This window comes from Perognathus longimembris, chromosome 6 (genome assembly GCF_023159225.1).
Source record: "Perognathus longimembris pacificus isolate PPM17 chromosome 6, ASM2315922v1, whole genome shotgun sequence".
In the NCBI taxonomy this organism is placed as follows: domain Eukaryota; kingdom Metazoa; phylum Chordata; class Mammalia; order Rodentia; family Heteromyidae; genus Perognathus; species Perognathus longimembris.
In genome coordinates, this window is record NC_063166.1 from 15,217,174 (window position 1) to 15,239,474 (window position 22,301).

At 39.6% G+C, this 22,301-nt stretch overlaps 2 protein-coding genes and 1 pseudogene across 2 annotated transcripts; all 3 read right to left on the minus strand.

The window, feature by feature from the left end:
• Positions 1-1,330: 1,330 nt before the first annotated feature.
• On the minus strand, positions 1,331-9,419 carry LOC125353549 (annotated as a pseudogene).
• A 2,758-nt stretch (positions 9,420-12,177) lies between these two features.
• LOC125353550 (olfactory receptor 14J1-like) lies at positions 12,178-13,146 on the minus strand. The gene has a single exon (XM_048349247.1). The coding sequence runs from the start codon at positions 13,144-13,146 to the stop codon at positions 12,178-12,180; it is 969 nt and encodes a 322-aa protein (XP_048205204.1).
• Positions 13,147-16,954: 3,808 nt separating this feature from the next.
• On the minus strand, positions 16,955-18,004 carry LOC125353551 (olfactory receptor 14J1-like). The gene has a single exon (XM_048349248.1). The coding sequence runs from the start codon at positions 18,002-18,004 to the stop codon at positions 16,955-16,957; it is 1,050 nt and encodes a 349-aa protein (XP_048205205.1).
• Positions 18,005-22,301: the final 4,297 nt, after the last annotated feature.

Consider the following 22,301-nt stretch of genomic DNA (forward strand, 5'->3'; position numbering starts at 1 on the left):
AACCTTTGCGCTTACTTTATTTAAAACATTTTTTATCATGAAACATTGAAGTTGGGGGTTAAACCCTTAGCTCCTATTTCCCTGTAACGGGACCTCTCCTAAATCAAACAGTAGGGGGAGAGGAGTGGAAGAAACATGGTGCAAATTTCTTTAATTTTTTGTACAAAACTGCAAGCGACACTGCCACAGCTAAATATTGCACCTCAAGAAACGCTCAAGAAAGAGTTTAGAAAGCAAACAAACAGGGAAGGGAAGCTGGCTGCTTTTTTACCGCTACCACTGTTGCATGCAGGCAGGTTTTCTGTATTCTCTTAGATGAGCAGAAGAATCCAGTGTGTTCCTTGTTTTCCTGAAGAGAACAAGAAGAGACATTTCTCCAGAGCAAGTGCTCTGGGTTTTTAGTTTTCCAATCTGTAAAAGCATTTATAAGGCTCTTTCCCACTGTTTTGGGAAGATTTAAAATTTCTTAAGATATTTTCTTAAGATATTTAATATAAGCATAGCTATCCTTACTAATCGTGAGGGCTACTTCCCCTCTCTCTCCCTTTTTTTTTCAATTTTTATTTACCAGGCTGGGTTGGGAATAAGGGCGGCGGTCTTTCTACTGGAGCTACTTCCTGCTTTAAGGGGGTGAGGTGGTCAAGGGCCCCTGGTCAGCCTAGCCTGGCACCGTCCAGTGTTGCTGGCAAAAGTTCTTATCATTACCAGGAGAATGGAATGGCCAGTTGCGAGTTTAACAGAGAGAAACGTGTGCAGCGGCACAGCAGGGTGTTTTTTTTCACAGATGCAGGAGGCTCTGGCCCCGCCCAGCTGCAGGTCTGGAGGGAGGTCTGTTAGTCTGAGTCCCCGGCCAGCTGCAGGCGGGAAAACTTGAATCTTCTTTGTCTGTTAACCAAGTTTGGAATTTAGTCCGCAAACTCAGAATTATGAGTCTCCCACTGGCGAACATTGACAAAAAACTAAGAACCCCTTTTTGTCTCCTTTAAAGCAGATTATCTGGCCTTCCCAGACCTGAGGGGCGGGGTGGGGGGGAGGGAGCCTAAAGCAGCTTCTGCCCCAAAAGCCTCTGTGGGTCCACCAGCAAGGGTGGGGGCAGGGAGAAGATCAACCCTAGTAAGCACTAATAACAGAAATCTAAGATCCTGTCTCTTTTCGACGGCCATATAATCCAATCCAGTGGGTATGAGGCCAGCTTTGAGAGAGCTTCCACAGCTCTGAGCCCCCGGACGCTGCTGTGCTCTTGCTATCTGGGTGTGTGCACCAAGCCGCCAGCTCGGTGCTCAGGAACCTCTGCCACGCCACCACGCTCGGAGGCCCTAAGATTCTCACGCTAAGCTCGGCGCCACCCACAGCTGCTGGGGCCCACCCCTTGCATCGCCGCCGCTCTGTTCTTGGCAGCCCCCAGAACTGGGGAGAAAAGCAGGCGCCGTTGTGGGGGCAAGTTGCTCTGGACGGCCCGCGAGTCTCTATGCTCACCATGTCTCAACCCTGTTGGGGCCGCAATCTCTCTGCAGCGGGCACGGAATTCACGCCGCTTGTCCCAGACCCCAAGGGTGCAGCTGTGGCTGCCGTCTGGTGACCTGGGACGCATCAGGGCTGCGCGCTGCACCGCTGGTGTCTCTCTGCCCTTTGCCCATGCAAAAAGTTTGATCCAGTCTCTTGGACACGGATTGGTTTTGCCCCACCTTTCTTCTCTCTTTCGGTGGGGACCCAACACGTCCCGGAGAATTCTCTCTCCATTTTCCTGAGGGCTACCAAAAGCCACAGCTTTCTCGAGTGGGCTCTGTGTGCCGCCACATTTGGGTCGCCAATTGTCGGGCTTTAAATTGCCGGGCTTCGCTCTATCCCTCCCCATCCACGTGGGGAGGGTCCTGGGCTTATCTATCTCTTCTGCTGGGGATCCATACTCACTCTCTCACATCCCCCCCCCCCCCCGCGGCCGGTAGGGATTGAATGCGGGAGCGGGATCCCCGTCTAGCCTCGGGCCGCGTGTGGTCGCAAGACCCCCATACTCGCCAGCCCAAGGAACGACACGAGCACGTGGGGTCTATTCTAATTTATTCAGATGAGAAGCCACAAAGATATACCCCAAAGGCAGGCACAGGAAAGGGAGAACAGATTGGCCACGAGAGCTGTACATCAAGTGATGTCAGGGGACGCCTTGTGGGCAGAGGCCCAGCCCCCCAAGGATTGGGTTTCTGGATTATCCTCCGCCATTGCACATGTGCTCGCCCCAGGAGCAGGGGTTTCTCTTCCTGTTAGAGATGGAAGGCGAGGGGACAGGCCAAGCCAGCTGTAGCTTCTTAAAGGCACAGCTGACCCCAACAGTATCTCACATACTCACACCTTGTACTTTAATAATATTACCCCTCTTTATTACTTTCTAGTTTCCACTACCTATTACTTGCCCTACTATTATTCAGTAGGTTTCATTGAATTACATTAGACCACTTTATAAAATATTGAAAAAACTAGAAATGACTTAAAGTAAGGAATAGTTACTAAATCTAGGGATATTTTAACTGCATAGAGATTGTCATTAAAATAGAAAATTTAACCACAAATATGTATATTTTAAAAATCAAATTATGAGCTGGACCTATTTGGTACTTTGATGATGACAAAATACTGTTAAATAATTGCACAAGAAACACTTGATTTAGGTAGTGACAAGCCATAGTGGTAATTTAAACTAGGGAAACAAAATAAACAAAATAAGAAACTTCTAAATATGTGAATGAAGTATTGAGATATGATAATAGCAGAAGGTATTGATAGCAAAATATAAGAACCATAGAGGAGATTTAAAATGTTTCTCATAGGATAAAAGTTTTAAACATTCATTGTACTATAAAAATTTCATTTCAGTGGGCTGGGAATGTGGCTTAGCAGTAGTGTGCTTCGCTATCATACTTGAAGTCCTGGGTTTGATTCCTCAGCACCACATAAACAGAATAGCCGGAGTGGTGCTGTGGCTCAAGAGGTAGAGTTCTATCCTTGAACAAAAAGAATCCGGGGACAGTGCTCAGGCCATGGGTCCAAGGCCCAGGACTGCAAAAGACAAAAATCATTTCAAGCAAAAGAAAGAATTAACGCTGTCAGTGCATAATTGTGTAAATATACAACATTTTCAATGCAAGTGGATCAAAAGCACAGCAAAGTTTGAACAAAATAAACTCTGAAAGTATGGCCAGATTTAATTTTTTCCTGATAACACTTCAGTCATACCTCCACTTCCAGCTTCCCCCCCCCCATTTTTTCCTTTGTTGTCAAAGTGAAGTACTGAGTACACTTTCATATGTAAGGCAGTGAGTACATTTCTTGTTCAACTTGTTACCTCCTGATTAATTTGCAATAAGAGCCTCGCTAACGATTTTACTACCCTTGTTGGTAATGCATTCTTTTCAGCCTCCTGAGTAGCTAGGACTATAGGTATGAGCCACCAGTGCCAGGTGGCAAATGTTTATAAATACTAATTGATATAATCCAGTAAGATTCCAATATAAATAGAATACACAATGGGTCTGTATTATGGGTTACACATTCTCAGGAGGCACCCACCTCAGTATGTGCTTAGTCCTTTCTTTTTCTTCAGCTCATTTACTTATCCAGAAATTCCTTTAGTTAATCCCTTTCAGCTTTCCACTTACATACACATTTTGAGTGATTATTGATCTCAAGGAATCATCTGATATTTACTAAAATGAGTGAAGACATTCAAATTGAATTATATATATATATTTTTTTTATTATAAAACTGAATTACAGAGAGGTTACAGTTCCATACATTAGGCATTGAATATATTTCTTGTACTGTTTGTTACCTTGTCCCTCATTCCTCCCTCCCCCCTCCCCCTTTCCCTCCCCCCCCCCCCCTGCCATGAGTTGTTCAGTTCATCAAATTGAATTATTGAGATTAACAGAAGACAATAAAATTACTTTATGGACCAGAGATTGGCCTGCTACATAAATCATGCAAGAATCAACAACATTGATTATTTAATAAGAAAAAAATACAAATAGACCTAGTCATGGAGGCATAACCTGGCAATTCTAGTTACTTGGGAGGTAAAGAACAATTTATCATGGTTTAAGGATAGCCTTGTAAAAGCTAGTGGCAACATTTCCATTTCAACATGGATGTGACAGTGTGCTATTGACATCCTAATTATATATGAGGTATAGTAGGGGGATCATAGTCTGAGGTTAACTCACAATGGAAGACCCTGTTGTAAATTTAACAAAAGAAAATCCATCTGGGGGCACAGTTCATGCTGGAGAGCATTTCTAGCAAGTGCGGATCTCTGAGGTTAAACTTCAGTAACACACACACACACACATACACACACACCATACACAAAATATACAACACAAATTAAAAACTAAATAAACCTGCATTAGACTTAATATTTTTATTATCTAATTCAGTTGGCTCAATGAAACAACAGATCAATGAAATCAGTAGTTCAAAAATTGAGTGGAGCTAGTGCCAGTGATTTAATCCTGAGATCTTAGCTGCTCAGCAGCCTGAGATGTGAGGAATGCAGTTCAAAGGCAGCAAAGGCAAAGAAGTCCATGAAACGCTTATCTCCAATTAACCACCAGAAAACCAGAGGTAGTGCTGAGGCTCAAAGTGATAGAGCACTAGCCTTGAGTAAAGGAATTCAGGGACAGTGTCCAGACTATGAGTTCAAGTCATAGAATTTGCACAATAAAAATTGTATAAAAAGCTATCATTGGTACACTATTCAAAAAAGAAACATACATATATGGGTCATTATAGATGGGTTAAATAGTTAATAATGAGTGGATAAAATATATGATAAATAGTCATTTGTGCTTATGTCTTGTAAACTAGGCTGGACAATGTTTCTTGCCACAAATTTCAAACTTATATTCATTATTAAAGAAAACTACCTCTTACCCAAGAGATGAACACAACTGCATTAGGAAGAGACAGTTTATACTAAAAATGTTGCTTTTGTAAAATATAATTATATTATTTCTAAGTAATTTTACTTAGGATTTGCCATTCAACAAAGGACTTTACCAACACAATGCACCTTGGTTGCTTTGTACTGAAACAACGTATCAAAGGAATTCTGTTAATAAAAATTTCCAGATACATAATATTGGAGATCTATCAATGGCATTGAAAAACCATGCTTTTCTCAGTGAACTTTCTATCCAACATTAACTTCTGGAAAGCTCTCTGCATGGTCTCATTTCTCAGACTATAGATAACAGGGTTGAGTGTTGGAGGAATTACTGTGTAAAAGATAGATAGCAAAAGATCTAAAGCAGTTGAAGAGAATGAAGTTCATTTGAGATATGCCCACATGCCTGAGGAGAGGAAAAATGAGACAACGAAGAGGTGTGGCAGGCAGGTGGAGAAGACCTTAGATTGGCCTTTAGAGGAGGGGATTCTTAGAACTGTGGAGAATATGTGGATGTAGGAGAAGGCAATGGAGATGAAACAGGCAAAGGCTGCCCCAATGTGACAATATGTACTCTATCGACAGCAGGGTAATCATTGGAGCAGGAGAGCTTCACAATTTGAGGGACTTCACAGAAGAATTGGTGATTTACTTTGGCTTTACAGAATGTGAGAGACAATGTGACAGCCATATACAAAGTTCCTGTGATGCCTCCACTTACCCATACAGCTGACACAGCTCTCTTACACTTTATGGGATCCATGAGGAGCTCATAGTGCAGTGGGAAGCAAATGGCTACATAGCGGTCATAAGACATCACGGTGAGAATGGCCAACTCAGCCCAGCACAAAGACGTGAAGAAGAAAACCTGGAGCATGCACTGAGCATAGGAAATATAGCCGTTGCCTGTGAGGGAATTGTCAATGGACTGGGGGACGGTGACAGAGATGAAGGAGGCATCCAGAAGGGAAAGTTGCTTCAGGAAGTAATACATGGGAGACTGGAGCTGCTCATCCAGTGTTGTGATGGTGATGATGGTGAAGTAGCCCTTATGAAGGCCAAAAGGTACATGACCAAGAACAGGAAATCTTGTAAGAGCTGCAGATGAGGATTCTCAGAAAATCCCACCAGGAGGAATGCACTTCCTTCTGTTCCATTGGTCTGAACCATTTGGAAAATGGAAATTGTATTAGCACCTGGAAAATTTAATCATATGTGAAATCCAGTCAAAGAAGCTTAAATAAGCTACCCATTTGGTAATGACTGTTTATTGCTGCAGTTCCTAATCATTAGCCTGTCAATTTAAAAATCTGAAACATACTACTAATACTACTACTTCTATTATTAATTTACTATTTGGAGAGGGCATTCTGGACTAGAACTGAAGGCCTGGGCACTCTGACTAAACTCATGAACCACTTGAACCACAGCCCTAGTTCCAATTCCTAGTTCTTGGAGAGAGTGAGGTACTAAAGTCTCCCACTATGATTGTGTTTCATCTATCTTGTTCTGTAATTCTGTGAGAACTTGCTTGACATGTGTAGGGCCTCTTTTGTTTGGTGAGTATACATTTATCACCATGATGTCTTGATTCTGGATTTTTCCTTGTATTAAAATGTAGTGTCCTTCTTTGCCTTTTTGAGTTGATTTTAATGAAAAGTCCAGCTTGTCTGAGATCAGGATGGCTACACCTGCCGTTTTGGTAGGTGCGTTTGCTTGGTATATCTTGCTCCATCCTTTCATTCGGAGCCTGTTTTTGTCCCTTGCTGTAAGGTGGGTCTCTTGTAGACAACAGATGCCAACTTTTTTTTGCGGATCCATTCTGCCAGTCTTCTCCTCTTTATCGGAGTGTTTATACCATTTATATTCAAAGAGATCAAGGATAAGAGTTTTTTTTCTCCTTCCATTTTCTTGTTGGGCTGTTTTGTCCTCTTTTTTTTCTTGTCTTTAGTGAGTTGTTCTTTCTGTTGGGCTCTGGCTATTGCAGTTTCTTTCTGTTTCTGTCTGTGTGTCCTGTACAATCTCTGTTGGGTGGGGTTCCCCTCTTAGAATTCGCTGTATGGCTGGTTTTCTATTCACATACTCCTTTAGCTCCTCTTTGGTGTGGAAAGATCTGGTTTTCCCTTCGAATGTGAACTCCAATTTCGCTGGATATTTGATCCTAGGTTGCATATTGTTGGCCTGTAGTACTTGGATGGTGTTCTTCCACTCACTTCGCGCTTGGTAGGTTTGTGTGGAGAGGTCTGCTGTTATTCGGATCCTCTTCCCATTGTAGAAAATTTCTTTCTTCACGTTGGCTTCATTTAGAATTTGCTCTTTATTCTTGAGATCTGAAGTCTTGAAAATTATGTGCCTTGGTGTGTCTTTTCTGGTGTCTGGCCTGCCAGGTGTCCTATAGGCTTCAGTTACCTGGATGGGGTCCCTTGTGAGATTGGGGAAGTTTTCTGCAATAACTTTATTGAAAATATGAGAAGCCCTCTGCTCTGGTATTCGGCTCCTTCTTCTATTCCAATTATGCACAGATTATATCTCTTGTCTTTGTCCATTAGTTCCTGGATTAGTCTGCCCTGAAGCTTCACCGTTTCTTGGAGTGTGGTAATTTTCTGGTTGTTGTCGGCTGCTTCATCATCCAAGAGACTGATTCTGGATTCCATATGGTCAATTCTTTGTGCTGTGGATTCAATTGCGGAGTTTATGGATGTCAGAGAGCTATTTATGGTTGTCAGATTAGCTCTAATTGTGGAAATTTCTTCCTTTAAAGAGTTGTATTTTAAATCTATTTTTTCATGCATTTCACTTCTCATGATGTTAAGGTCTTCTTTAACGGAGGTTTGCACTGTATCCATTTTTGCTTCCATTTCTATCTTGGCTTCCTGGATGTCCTTCAAGACTTCCACTCTAAACTCCTGGAATTGTTTTCTGATTTCATTTCTGATGCTTTCCATCATTTGTGTTAACATGGCCTCATTTGCTTTTTTATTCTCCATCTCCTCTTCAGTCGTGCTGCTTTTTGGAGCTGGCGAGTTGGCTTGCCCTTTGATGAACTGTGTTATATTTCTTTGTGATTTGCACATCAGGAGTTCTGTGGGTGGCTTCCCTGGTTTGGTTTTGTGCTGGTTCCCGCTGGTCCGTCAGTGGGAGCCTTGTGTCCTGGTGTCCTGGCTCTGGGTTTGGGTTTGGCTGTTGAACCTTGCTTTCCAGTGGGTGAGCGTGACCTTCTCGGTTGTTGCTGAGGTGGTCACTCTCCCTCCACTTGGGGGCTGGTAGATTCTGTGTCTTTCTCTGCAGGACAGTGTCCTGCTGCTGTGTTGTGCTGATCCTAGCGTGCCCCTGTTGGGGGTTTGCTGGTCGCTGGTTCAGCATGGCGTGGAGGCTTATCTCTTCTTTGGTTCTTTTTTCCACTCTGAATCTTGGTCAGAGAAGCTCACCTCTCAGGCAGTTCGTCTTCCTGTGTGGACCGCTCCGGGGCCGGTGTTGTTGAGGTGCGGCCCACCCACTTGTGCGAAATGGGCCAAACTGAGTGGGCATGGCCGCTGGAGAGCTCTGCCCGCCTGTGCGGGCACGTCTACCAGAGTGGGCGCTGCCGCTGTGGCCCTGCCCACCTGAGCGGGGTACGCCTACCAGAGTAGGCGCAGAGTAGGCTCACCCACCTGTGTGCTGTGCGCCCACTACAATGGGCCCTGCCACTGTGGCCCCGTCCACCTGAGCGGGGTACGCCTACCAGAGTGAGCCCCGGTTTGTTGGGTTGTGCTTGCGCCCTCCCGCGATTCCGCTGTGGGGGGTGGTATGTGTGGGGCCCAGTGGGATCAACTTTCTAGGGGCGGTTTAGCGCCCTTAGACTGTGCTTCCGCTGTGAGAGGGGTGCGTAATCAGTCCCAGGTGTCCCTGCTGTGCTGGTATTGCCCCCCAGCGCCTGTGATTTTAGTTGTAAAAGTCCGAGAGGCCCAGGTGCCTCGGGAGGGGCTTGCACTGCCTGCCGTCCCGGGCACCTGTTGGGGAGGGGGCAGGGCCAGTTGGGCCGGTTCAGGCTCCTGGGCGGCCTTGGTGCTGCTCTGCCCTTCCCCTGCTAAACTCCTATGACTTCCCAGAGCCTGATGGGAGCTTCCTGTCTGATTTGGGGGTTCTTTGTTCTCTTGGGGTGGGGAGGGGGAGGGAGGGAGATCTAGTTTCTTTGTAGGGTTTGGGTCTCTGATAGCTGGTCTCCTGTTGGGGGAGGGGGTAATGGGGGACTCACTGGTCCTGGATTATGTGTGTGTGTGTGGTCCTTCGGGTGTGGAGTGCTGTGGTCTGTAGAAAGATCGTGGTGGCATCCCCGGCTCTCCCCTTCTGCACTGCTGGGTTCCCCAGCCGCTTACGTCTTTTCCTGGTGTGGACCTGAACTTCCCGTTGCCGCCATTGCCATGTGTCTTGGTTCGCACTCTCCCTAGTGTCCGTGGGGTTCCGCTGTCTGTACTCTGTGCTCCCAGCAGTTGGTGTGCCCATTGTTGGGTCCCCTTTCCCAGCCTGGCCCTGTTTGGGCCAGGGTTGGCTGGTGGGGGGAGGGTGCCCCGTAGATTCTCCGGCTCCGTGTAGGTTTTTGGCTCTTCTTTTTTGCTCCTTTTTGCTTTCCTGCGTTTCTCCACTGCTTCTGGCTGCTGGTTTGGCTGGGTTCTTGATGGTGTGTTGGGTGAGTTCCCAGCTCGCTATTCAGTTGGAGCGAGTCGCGGTGCCTCCCTACTGTGGCGGTGCCATCTTCCTCTCTAATTGAATGTCTTCAAGAATTTGACAAAACAAAATATTTTGTTTCAGAAAACACATTTTCCAAGTTAATTTACACATTTTATTTATTTAAAAAACAGGGCTTGTAGAAGTAGTAAGTAAGAGAAACTTTAAAAACCCAACTTTTAAAATATTTAATATACATAATTAACAATTATGAAATGTAACTTATAAACTACATTATTGAGATGGTAGAAGATCTGGTTATTTGTCAATTATGGTTAAGTATTGGTAACTTAGACTGGCAAAGCCATGCTATCACAAGTGTTAAAAATTCATCCTTCCTTGGCATGGAAATAAATGGCTTACTAAGGGGTAGTGAGGAGACAAATGAAGGGAGGAAGGGAGAAGAATGTAGTCATAGCATTCAATGTAGATCATATGATACTAAGAAAATTCGGCGGGGGGTAAGGCCTGGAGGGAGTGGATAGAATGATGGAAGGGGTGACAGTACTCAAGATGTACATATAAACTGATTTGCTGAGTAGTAACTTCTTTGTACAAATGCTTAAAGATAATAAAAATATGATTTAAAAAATCTAGGAAAAGTAAAATACAAAAATATGAAAAATTCCGTACAATACAGCAGTAAAAATTTCTTCTTATGCATACCTTAAAAGAGTGATGCCAATTTTAAGTCCATTATGTTTTCTGTTCTTTCACAGGAATATTATCCTATGTGCTGACAACTCTTTTGTAATTAAAATTTAAGAACTATTTTTCAGAGACCAGTGATAGAGAGTTTAGAAGTTTAAGAAATGCAATGTACATTTTCTTTACACCCATTTATTCTTTCTTGTTTTTTTTTAGTTTGATAATAGACATTTTATTTTTATATTTTATTCATTTTTTATTGTCAAAGTGATGTACACAGGGATTATAGTTTCATTTGTAGGGCAGTGTTACATTTCTTATCCAATTTTTTACCCCCCTCTTATTCCACCCCCCTGCCTTCTCCCTACCATTCCCCCCCATGAGTTGTGCAGTTGGTTTACACGATATAGTTTTGTAAGTATTACTGTTGAATTGGTTTATCTTTTTTTCCTGTCTCTCGATTTTGATATTCCCTTTCCCTTCCCTATTTCCAATACACATGTATACAATATCCAGGGTGGCAAAATCAGTTACAGTGATATCAGGGGTAAAACCATGGGGAAAAAAAGACAAAAGAAAAAGGACATAATTTCTCATGGTATGTTGATAATAACAAAAACAATGATCAACCACTTGTTTCCATAACTTGGAGTTCTTTTCACTTAGTATCATCATATTACACCCATTTATTCTTGCAGCTATAGAGCTTTTACTTAAGGGAGGTCTAGTGGATTATCCTGTAAGCTCACATAAGTCATGAAATAGTACTTCACACACAGAAATTCATTCGTTTAGTACTGTAGCATGTGAGAGTGTGAAATCTCAAGTGAGAAATAGTGTAAATAGTTTGATTAATAAAAATTGCCATAATAATAGTTATGAATGCTTTCATAAAATAGGAAAAATATAAAACCATGAATTACAGGGGAAAAATACCTATTATGAGTATGTTTAATTTGAGCTATTACACATTTGAAAAAGTAAAAACTGTAAAAACAATAGATTTTTAAATGATGTTTATGCATTCAGATATTTTGTTTACAACTTTTCTTGACCAACCACCAAATAATTTCTACAGGAATATTTTTATTATGAGATAATAAAATCACTATATCCATAAAGTAACAGAGACACAAATTGTCAATGTATTTTGGGAAATAAATGTCTATATTGAATAGCCAATTGAAAAATTTAATGTTTAATATTTAGTAGTCAAATGGCCATATTGACTAGTCAGTTGAACAGTTTGTACACTTTGATAGACTAAACCTAGCACATGGAATTATGAAGACATGAATCTTAGATTTTACTATAAATTATTTAAGACTAAATAACTGAAAATAGCGCATGTCATATTGTAAAATTATTTTCACATAAATTATACTAAGTACTATGCAATCAAAAGAATTACATAATAATAAGTGGAAATTCATAGGAATATGTAAATTGGTATGATTTGTAAAATTAGTATAAAATTTTAAAATAGAAATTGGAAATTAGAAGGTTTTGTAAAAATCACGTCTTCTTTTGTGCATGGAATTAGTGGTAAATATCACTTTCTTTTCTTGTTTATGTAATATTAACCCATGCTGTTGTTAAAAAATGTGTTAAGGTTGTGATTAACATGTCCATGTATACATATCTGGTAATACATATACATACATAGCTGGGATGGTTAGGAAGTACTGTGGCTATATAAAGGGACACTAATCAATTTTTTCTTACCTTAAGAACAAAATTTATTTCAATGACTTAGGAAAATAAATGGTAATGAAGAGCTTAGAAATGTAAATTGCCATATAATTTGGCAACAGAAAAATGGTACTACTTTTTAATAGTATTATCTATGTGAACTAAAATTAGGACAAAGGTCCAGATAAACAATCTTTCATAGGTACCAACACAACATGAATCCTTTTATCTCAGTGATTCTGCCAGCTAAGAGGAATCGTCTTAAAGCTCCCTGCATGGCCTCATTCCTCAGACTGTAGATAACAGGGTTTAGTGTTGGAGGTATTATTGTATAACAAACAGGTAACACTAGGTCCCAAACAGTTGGAGAGTCTGAAGTTGGTTTGAGGTATGCACAGAAGCCTGTGGAGAGGAAAATTGAGACTACACAGAGGTGTGGCAGGCAGGTGGAGAAGACCTTAGATCGGCCTTCAGCAGAGGGGATTCTTAGAACTGTGGAAAATATGTGGATGTAGGAGAAGGCAATGGAGATGAAACAGGCGAAGGCTGCCGAAATCATGAGAATATTCACTCCAATGACTGCAAGGTAATCATTGGAGCAGGAGAGCTTCACGATTTGAGGGACATCACAGAAGAATTGGTGAATTACTTTGGCTTTACAGAATGTGAGAGACAATGTGACAGCCATATACAAAGTTCCTGTGATGCCTCCACTTACCCATACAGCTGTCACAGCTCTCTTACATTTTCTGGGATCCATGAGAAGCTCATAGTGCAGTGGGAAGCAAATGGCTACATAGCGGTCATAAGACATCACGGTGAGAATGGCCACCTCAGCCCAGCCCAAAGACGTGAAGAAGAAAACCTGGAAAACGCACTGAGCATAGGAAATATAGCCATTGCCCATGAGGGAATTTTCAATGGACTGGGGGATGGTGACAGAGATGAAGGAGGCATCCAGAAGGGAAAGTTGCTTCAGGAAGTAATACATGGGAGACTGGAGCTGCTCATCCAGTGTTGTGATGGTGATAATGATGAAGTTGCTTGTCAAGGCCAAAAGGTACATCACCAAGAACAGGAAAGCTTGTAAGAACTGCAGATGAGGATTCTCAGAAAACCCCATGAGGAGGAATCCACTTACTTTGGTTCTGTTTGTCAGAACCATTTGGGAAATACAAATTGTATTAGCACCTGGAAAATTTAATCATATGTGAAATCCAGTCAAAGAAGCTTAAATAAACTACCTGTTTGTTAATCATTGTTTATTTCTGCAGTTCCTGAGAATTAACCTCTCATTTTTGATATCTAATACATTGTAGAATGTATTACTATTATTACTACTGTCAAAAATTATTTTGCTCAAGATTAGTGTTTTACCACTTGAGCCATAGGTCTTTCAACTTTGTGGTATTTAAGTGTCTTATGGATGCTCCTGCCTGAGCTAGCTTGGAATCATGATCCTCAGATCTCAGGCTTCTGAGTAGCTAGGATTACAGGTGTGAGCCACTGTCACTTGACTATGAGCATATATTTTAAGAGACACAAAGGGACTTCTGGCAAAAAAGTATAATGAAATTGAATTTGTATTCAGTAAAAGTTTTTCTGTACTACCTAACAATGTCAGAAATTTTTTCAAGAGCTTGGAAGGTTCTTTAATTACATAAATATATAAATACCAACATTTCTCATTAAAAGGTTTTCAATTGATTTCCAGTGTGTAATAAATGTACATAAATCAAATAATAGGGTTTGTAAAACTTGCTCATTTTCAGTGATCTATACTCCCTCTCATGTTAAAATTAGAAGTCTTGGTTCTCTAATGCAGTTTGAAGACTGTAAATCTTGTCATAATTCTCATAGTCTTTCCTCCTCCCTCATTCAAGATTTGAAAACTCACCGCTTGTCTTCTAGGTGTGTAGGTAACTATGGAAGGTTGTCATAACATCTGACATCTCTTCTAGAATCACACGGACTAACAACATAGTTTTCCCAGAGAACAGGGCCACTAATGGCTGTTCAGCAAAGGCATAGGGTGGCGTCTTTCAAAACACATACAGACTAAATGAAAAAAAGAAATCATTTTCTCTTTTCCTCCAACAGCTAAAATTGGGATAGTTGAAATTTCCATATGAAGACAGAGTGGATTGGCAAACCTGCGATTCTGTTGCCTGTAGCTCAGGTTGTGGAAAGTTTAAAGGACACATGAACTGTCTAGAGAATTGTGAAAAATTAAGAGGTACAAGCTGTATACTGACAAGTTCCCATGTAGAAGGTCTCAGGTGGGAGCTGGGGAGGAAGCTGAGAGCCTGCCAGGGTCTCAGGTGCAGCCTGGGCTGTGGGTCTGAGCTCCATGTGAGAAGCAGCACTTTGCCAGCTGAGTCGTGCACTTCTGAAAGGAAAACTTACATGAGTTTTAAAGTACTGGAGGCTCAAAGATTGGGCCTCCTGGAAACTTAGATGTCTGTGGTCATCTTTATGTTTATTTAACCTTGAGACCTTGGTGTTGAATCTCCGAGTTTGGTCAGTTATTTCAGTCATTTATTATGACATTAAAAGTAGTGAATATATTTTCTGAGAGTTCCTAGAAACCGTCCAATGGTACTACTTGAAAAACTCACAAGGTGATCTTGGATATTAGAACTTATCATAATATCTCCTTAACAATGCTTAAAAACTTTGCATTTTCCATAAGTGGGTTTTTTCCCTTATACTCCAATCAGGAGAGATACTATTATTAGGAAAAGATATTATTGATTTCAAGTTTTTGAAATTCTTTTCTAAAATTATTGTGAAATTCTTTATTGCTCTTAATACTATTTGTTAATTTTTTATATATATAGAAATTTATCACTTGTTATCATTACGTACCAAATTACAGAAGGTACATGGACTTATGTGTTCATTATGAAGGCATTAAACTCAGGTTGACCATGTTTGAATCCTGGTTCTAAATTTACTTTGTACTTTTTGACAAAAACTTTGATTCTTGCCTAGAAAGTGTTTGAGGCATAGTTCATAAAAGGTATTTTAAAAAGTTTAAAGATCTTACATCAATAGCCACAACAAAGCTGTGCCTCAACTAGTTCCTACATGTTGTGTTTTTTTTTTTTTTTTGTTTTGTTTTTTCAATTTTGAGGTAGAAAGTTGCGAAACGTTTTCCTGGACTGGATTGAACTGCTTCAACCTCATAAGTAGCTTGGGTTGGAAGTATGCCCTAGCAATGCCATGCTTTTCTTTAGTCTTTTTGGATGAGACATTTTTGTGTGTGTGTGTGTGCCAGTCCTATGCCTTGAACTCAGGGCCTGGTTTCTTTCTCTGAGCTTCTGTCCTTGAGATTTTTTTGCTCGAGGCCAGTGCTCTACCACTTGTGGCTCTTTAGTGGTTTCTACCCATCTTGTGGCTCGTTAGGAGTTAATTGGAGATAAGAATCTTACTGATTTTCCTATTTGAGTTGGCTTTGAACTGTATTGTCATGTCTCAGCCTCCTAAGGAGCTAGGATTACATATGTGACCAACCGCTGCTCAGTTTTGGAAGAGATTTTATTAGTTACCTCATCCTTATGTATCTTAGATTCATCCAAAAGTAAAAATATTAATGTAAATGGATTTACAGGATAACTAAAAAATTAGGTCCTTATTAATAAGTTAGGATCTTTGATGTTTTATTTAAAATACTACCACACAAAGTTTTCTAGCAAATCAAAAAGACAAATTAATTTGCAATAACATATGCACTTAAAAATATAGTAAGGAACCAGTGACACAGTTTTTTTTTTTCAAATTTTTATTATCAAACTGATGTACAGAGAGGTTACAGTTTTATACGTTAGGCATTGGATACATTTCTTGGACTGTTTGTTACCTCGTCCCTCATACCCCCACCCTCCTCCCCCTTTCCCTTTCCCCCTTGAGGTGTTCAGTTCACTTTCACCAAACAGTTTTGCAAGTATTGTTTTTGTAGTTGTTTGTCTTTTTTTACCCTGTGTCTCTCAATTTTGGTATTCCCTTTCAATTTCCTACTTCTAATACCAGTATACACGGTTTCCAATATACTCAGATAAGATTACAGAGATAGTGTAGGTACAATCACTGGAAGGTTATACAAGAACATCATCAATAATAGAAGCTATAGATACAGATGGGACATTGAAAGTAGTTACAACTGTGATATAACAATCGTTTCCATAACATGGAGTTCATTTCACTTAGCATCATCTTATGTGATCATAAGGGTATAGCTATTGGGCTCTTGTGCTGGTCTGCTAAGACTTGCCTAAACCTGTACTATCTCCAATTAACCACCTGAAAATTGGAAGTGGTGCTGTGGCTCACAGTGATAGCTTCGATCAAAAATTCTCGAAGAGGGGCTGGGGATATGGCCTAGTGGCAAGAGTGCCTGCCTCATATACATGAGGCCCTGGGTTCGATTCCCCAGCACCACATATACAGAAAATGGCCAGAGTGGTGCTGTGGCTCAAATGGCAGAGTGCTAGCCTTGAGCAAAAAGAAGCCAGGGACAGTGCTCAGGCCCTGAGTCCAAGGCCCAGGACTGGCCAAAAAAAAAAAAAAATTCTCAAAGAGAACTCCCAGGCTTTGTCAGAGTTCAAGCCCCAGAACGGGCACAATAAAAATAATATAGAAAGATATTATTGGTACAATTCACAAAGGAAATGGATATATTTGTATGTTATTGTATATGGATTATTAGCAACTGAATGGATAAAAGATAGGATATATAGTCATTTGTACTTATGTCTGTTATATTAAGCTGGTGAATGTTTCTTGCCACAGTTCTTAAAGCTCATATTCATTTTTATGTACAACTATCTTTAACACGAGAGGAAATATATATATATATATACATATATATGAGGAATAATAGTATATACTACAAAATATTGCTTTATTAAAATATTTTTATTATCTTTAAGTAATTGTACAAAGGAGTTGCCATTCAACAAAGGAGTGCATGACTACAATGAATTTCGATTGCTTTTCAGTAACACTACATGTTGAAGGAATTCTTCTGACAAAAACTTCCTTGTACATAATATTGGAGAGTCATTAATGGCACCACAAAACATTTGTTTCTCAGTGAATTTTCTATCCAATATTAACCTCTGTATAGCTCTTTTCATGGTCTCATTCCTCAGACTGTAGCTAACAGGGTTGAGTGTTGGGAGAATTACTGTGTAAAAGATAGATAGCAAAAGATCTAAGGCAGTTGAGTAGTCTGAAGTTGGTTTGAGATATGCACAGATGCCTGTGGAGAGAAAAAATGAAACAACCAAAAGGTTTGGCAGGCAGGTGGAGAAGACCTTACATCGGCCTTCAGTAGAGGGGATTTTTAGGACCGTGGAGAATATGTGGATGTAGGAGAAGGTAATGGAGATGAAACATGCTAAGGCCACCAGAGACAGGAAGGCAGCCACTCCAATGACTGCAAGGTAATCATTTGAGCAGCAGAGCTTGATCAATTGGGGGATATCACAGAAGAACTGGTGAATTACTTTGGCTTTACGGAATGTGATAGAAAATGTGGCAACTGTGTACAAAGTTCCGATGATGCCTCCAGTTACCCATACAGCTATCACAGCTCTCTTACAGTTTCTGGGATCCATGATGAAGTCATAATGCAATGAGAAGCAGATGGCTACATAGCGGTCATAAGACATCACTATGAGATTGGACAACTCAGCCCAGGCCAAAGACATGTAGAAGAAACCCTGGAGCACACACTGAGCATAGGAAATGTAGCTATTTCCTGTCAGAGAATTATTAATGGACTGGGGCACTGTGACAGAAACAAAAGAGATGTCCAGAAGAGAAAGTTGATTCAGGAAGAAATACATTGGCGATTGGAGACGCTTGTCCAGTGTTGTGATGGTGACAATGGTGAAGTTACCTACTAATGCCAGTAGGTATATCACCATGAACAGGAAAGCATGTAAGATCTGCAGTTCTTGATGGCTAGAAAACCCCATGGGGAGGAATCCAGTCACTGTGGTCCAATTTGTCTTCATCAATTTGAAAATATAAATTGTAACAGCAGCTGGAATCTTAAAAGATAAGGGAAATGCAGTAGAATTATAATAAAATAACTTACATGTTTTCATCATTGTTTATTCCAATTGTTAATGTTGTAAGCAATTGTTGCTTAATAGCTTGTTATTTATTTGATGTGGATAATCCAATGGTGACAAATGCATATTTTTAGTATATCAATTTATAGTGTAAACAAAGAGTAACTTTTGATTATAAATGTGGTCATTTCACTTTTGCCTTTAAGGGAAAATGTGAGTTTGCTACTTGAGAAACACTACTCCACTTACAGAGGAAATCCATTGGCTTGATTGAAAGTAATCAACAGAAATATTTCAGTGAGTGTTTGGTGACAGATTTCTGAGCATTGGATGGGTTATGTGTTTGTTATTAGCATATTTTCTTTTTTAGTATTTAAGAATTAGCTACGGATAACTAATGCTTTTTTATTTGCTAGCAAACAATATGGTCATTTTCTTGAGAATGTTTTATTATTTTGGAACCACGGTTTAAACGGATCATATAATTTCCCTTTAATTTTAGTGTTAGTAGCTTGATATTTCACTAAAATCTAGAGCCAAATTGCAAAGGCGCTACATTCTACTTTCAATTTTGTTTCCCATTTGATTGTATTACATATCTGTTTCAATGTTAATTTTAAATGCTCTTTATTTTCACTTCAGGTGAATCAATCAAATTGGCATTCATTGTGCACTACAAAGGATCTTAAAAAGCAGCTCATTCTTTAAATTTCTTTCTATCTTTATGTCTTTTATCTCAGCTGCTCTGTGATAGTTTTAAAAGTCAAGAAAATATTCAAACTCTCACTAATCATTTTTAGGAAGAGACTAGAGATATAAAGCAACTGACATCTCAGAGAAGGGAAGCCTTTTAATTCCTTATGCAGGATTTTGATCTTTATAGAACGGAAATATCCATTTGCTCTTCTGTCACTAGCTGCTATATTAGCATTTAAGAATTAATTAGTAATTAATCTCATGTTATCATATAGTCTTCCTTGCTGGGTAACATGTAAAATTTGCTATATCAATCTTTATAATGTTTGTTCTAAACCACATGAAATCTCACCTGATAGCTTTTTGTGGCTCAACGAATCATCCTTAAAAGTGATATCTACCAAATAGAAGCAATCAAATATTTCCTTTAAATGGCATGGTATAAATACCTTACTCAATTAAAAACAACAACAGCAGCAGCAACAACAACAACAACAACAACAACAACAACAACAACAAAAAGTGATATCCAAGGGAGTATTAAACGATGTGGGGATTCTACTTTGATTACTGACAAAACTGAGACATCATGGGTTTTTTTTTTGGGGGGGGGGGTTGGTCATCTTATTCCTGCCTCTCCTATTGACAGTGGAGAATCATTCTGCTTCTCCCTCAGCTTTGCTCTTTTGGAGAATGAACTTAGCATCTGAGTACCACTTTTCTAGATCATAGTAACTGGGAGACTTGACTAACTTCAGATTGCAATACAAATGGTTGTTAAGTTTACTAAAAGTTTTGAATTGTTGTTTTAGTTGGTACACTTAAAGCCATCTTGACTCATTCTATGAATATGAATCACAGATTTATTCTACGTAGAGTGTTCTCAAATTTACTGATTTGCATTCAAATATTAAACCAGAATGAGAAAATATGGAGCGTTAGAGTTCAGGTTAGCATTCTAACATAAGTTTTGTTTCTAGGGTCTACATTTTATTTTATTTTATAACAATGGGCCTGGAGTCCAGATTCATGTAACTTGTAATCAAGGGCCTTATTATTGAGATAAGCTCTGAGCACTTGCCTTTCCATTTTGGTTTTGCAATAGGATCTTTCTCACCTCGTCCAGGCTGGACTAGAACTGGTAGTCTTTCTATTTCTGTCACAGAACTAAGTAGATAATCAGAAAAGGACCATTACACATTGATCCAAGTTCTGTTTTTTGCCTACCATCTTTTCTTCAACTTTGTAAGATGATAAACAGAATTATTTTCCATATTTTATTTTTTGTTTTAATATTTTAAGCTGCCAACTGTATACATGCAGTGTCAATAAACAAGTAATTAAACAGAAATTTTGAGTGTTTGTTTTTATAGGGCTGGTCTCATGTCAGGTTAAATCTATCACAATATATATTTCATTCAATCCACAATGTATTTTTATCTGGTTCCCACGAGGTAAATTCAATATTTGAATATCTGGGTGCTGGTGGCTTATACCAGTAATCCTAGATACTGAGGAGGTTAAAATCTGAGGATCATGGTTCAAAGACAGCCTGGGCAAGAAATTCTATGAGCTGAAAGTGGAGGAATGGATCAAGTGGTAGAGTGCTAGTCTTGATCACAAAAACTTAAAAGCTCAGGGACAGTGCCCAGATGCTGAGTTCAAGACTCATGACAGATCCCCCCCTCCACCAATTTAATATTTGAATCTGTTTTTTATAGCTTAAAATTATGTATCAGAAATCTTATATAAAAGACTGAGAGATGAACTCTAGGCCTTCGCGTTTGCTTATTTGCTGCTTATTTATATCCAAAATTTATCAATACTAATAAAAAGCATGAAAGAACACAGGAAGACAGCCATAATTACATTCCATGTATGTCAAGCTAAAGTTTTGTTCCCCAACTAACATCAGAGATGTTAAAGAAGTTTTTTATAGATTTTTTAAATTTATAATCACATTATTTATTTTTTTATAATCACATAATTATAAGCCTTTTTTTCAACTTACAGGTTTTCCACATACAGCCTGTTACTTTAAATACATTTATATGAACAAAATATATAGACTTCCTAAATATGCTCATTATAGGAGGTAAGCTTATTTCATTATTTATTTATTTATTTATTTACTTTTTCTTATTTATTGCCAAGGTGATTTACAGAGGGGTTACAGTTTCGTACGTTAGGCATTGGATACATTTCTTGTAAATTTGTGGGTTTCCTTTTCCAAATTCAACATGTAGTATGTTAGTTTTTCATAAAACCTTTCCCTGTATCCTTGCTCCCAAATTGGAAAACTCACCACAAGTTTCTTTAGTCTGTTAGCAGACATCCAAGATGATCATGAGCTTGCTTCTGACATTTCTGCTCTCTAATCTCACATATTTAAAAAAAGCAAACCATGTTATATTTTTTCCCTAGAGAAAAAGTTTATTCATATTTTTTATTTTTATTTTATTTTATTTATTTATTTTTTTGCCAGTCCTGGGGCTTGGACTCAAGGTCTGAGCACTGTTCCTGGTTTCCTTTTGCTCAAGGCTAGCACTCTACCACTTGAGCAACAGCGCCACTCCTGGCCTTTTCTATATATTTGGTGCTGAGGAATTGAACCCAGGGCTTCATGTATGTGAGGCGGGCACCCTTGCCTCTAGTCCATATTCCCAGCCCAGATTTCTTATTTTTTGAGGAGAAGAATATTTTTGGAAACTAAATGACAAAAATATTCTGCAACTCTACCACCTGGGAAATGAGAGAATTTAGGTCTCCACACAAGTGAGGATTAGTGTGGTAGACTGTAGTGGCTCTCAGAATGCACACCATATGTAAATTTACTGGAGAGCTTGTTAAAAGTCAGGGATCAGTGCTCCACATTTCTGATGCAAAAGCTCTCAGGAGACAACCAGGAAGACTTGAATGCCTGCTCCTGGAAATGGTCTGAGAACATGTGAACTCTTTGTTAATTCATGCATTTCTTTTTTTTTTTTTTTCAAATTTTTATTACCAAACTGATGTACAGAGAGGTTACAGTTTCATACTTTAGGCGTTGGATACATTTCTTGTACTGTTTGTTACCTTGTTCCTCATACCCCCCTCCCTCCCCCCCTTTTCCGTTCTTTCCCCCCCCCCACCAGGTGTTCAGTTCACTTACACCAAACAGTTTTGCAAGTATTGCTTTTGTAGTTGTTTCTCTTTTTTTACCCTGTGTCTCTCAAATTTGGTATTCCCTTTGAATTTCCTACTTCCAATACCAGTAAACACGGTTTCCAATATACTCAGATAAGATTACAGAGATAGTGTAGGTACAACCACAGGAAGGTGATACAAGAACATCATCAATAATAGAAGCTACAGATACACATAGGACGTTGAAAGTAGTTACAACTTACCGGACATTCAACAGACTAAGGCCTCATCTCTAAAATATATGCAGAACTAAAAAAATTACCTTCTTCCAAAACAAAACCGCAAAGAACCAAGAGCCCCCTCATCAAGTGGGCTAAAGACTTACAAAGAAACTTCTCTGATGAGGAAATGAGAA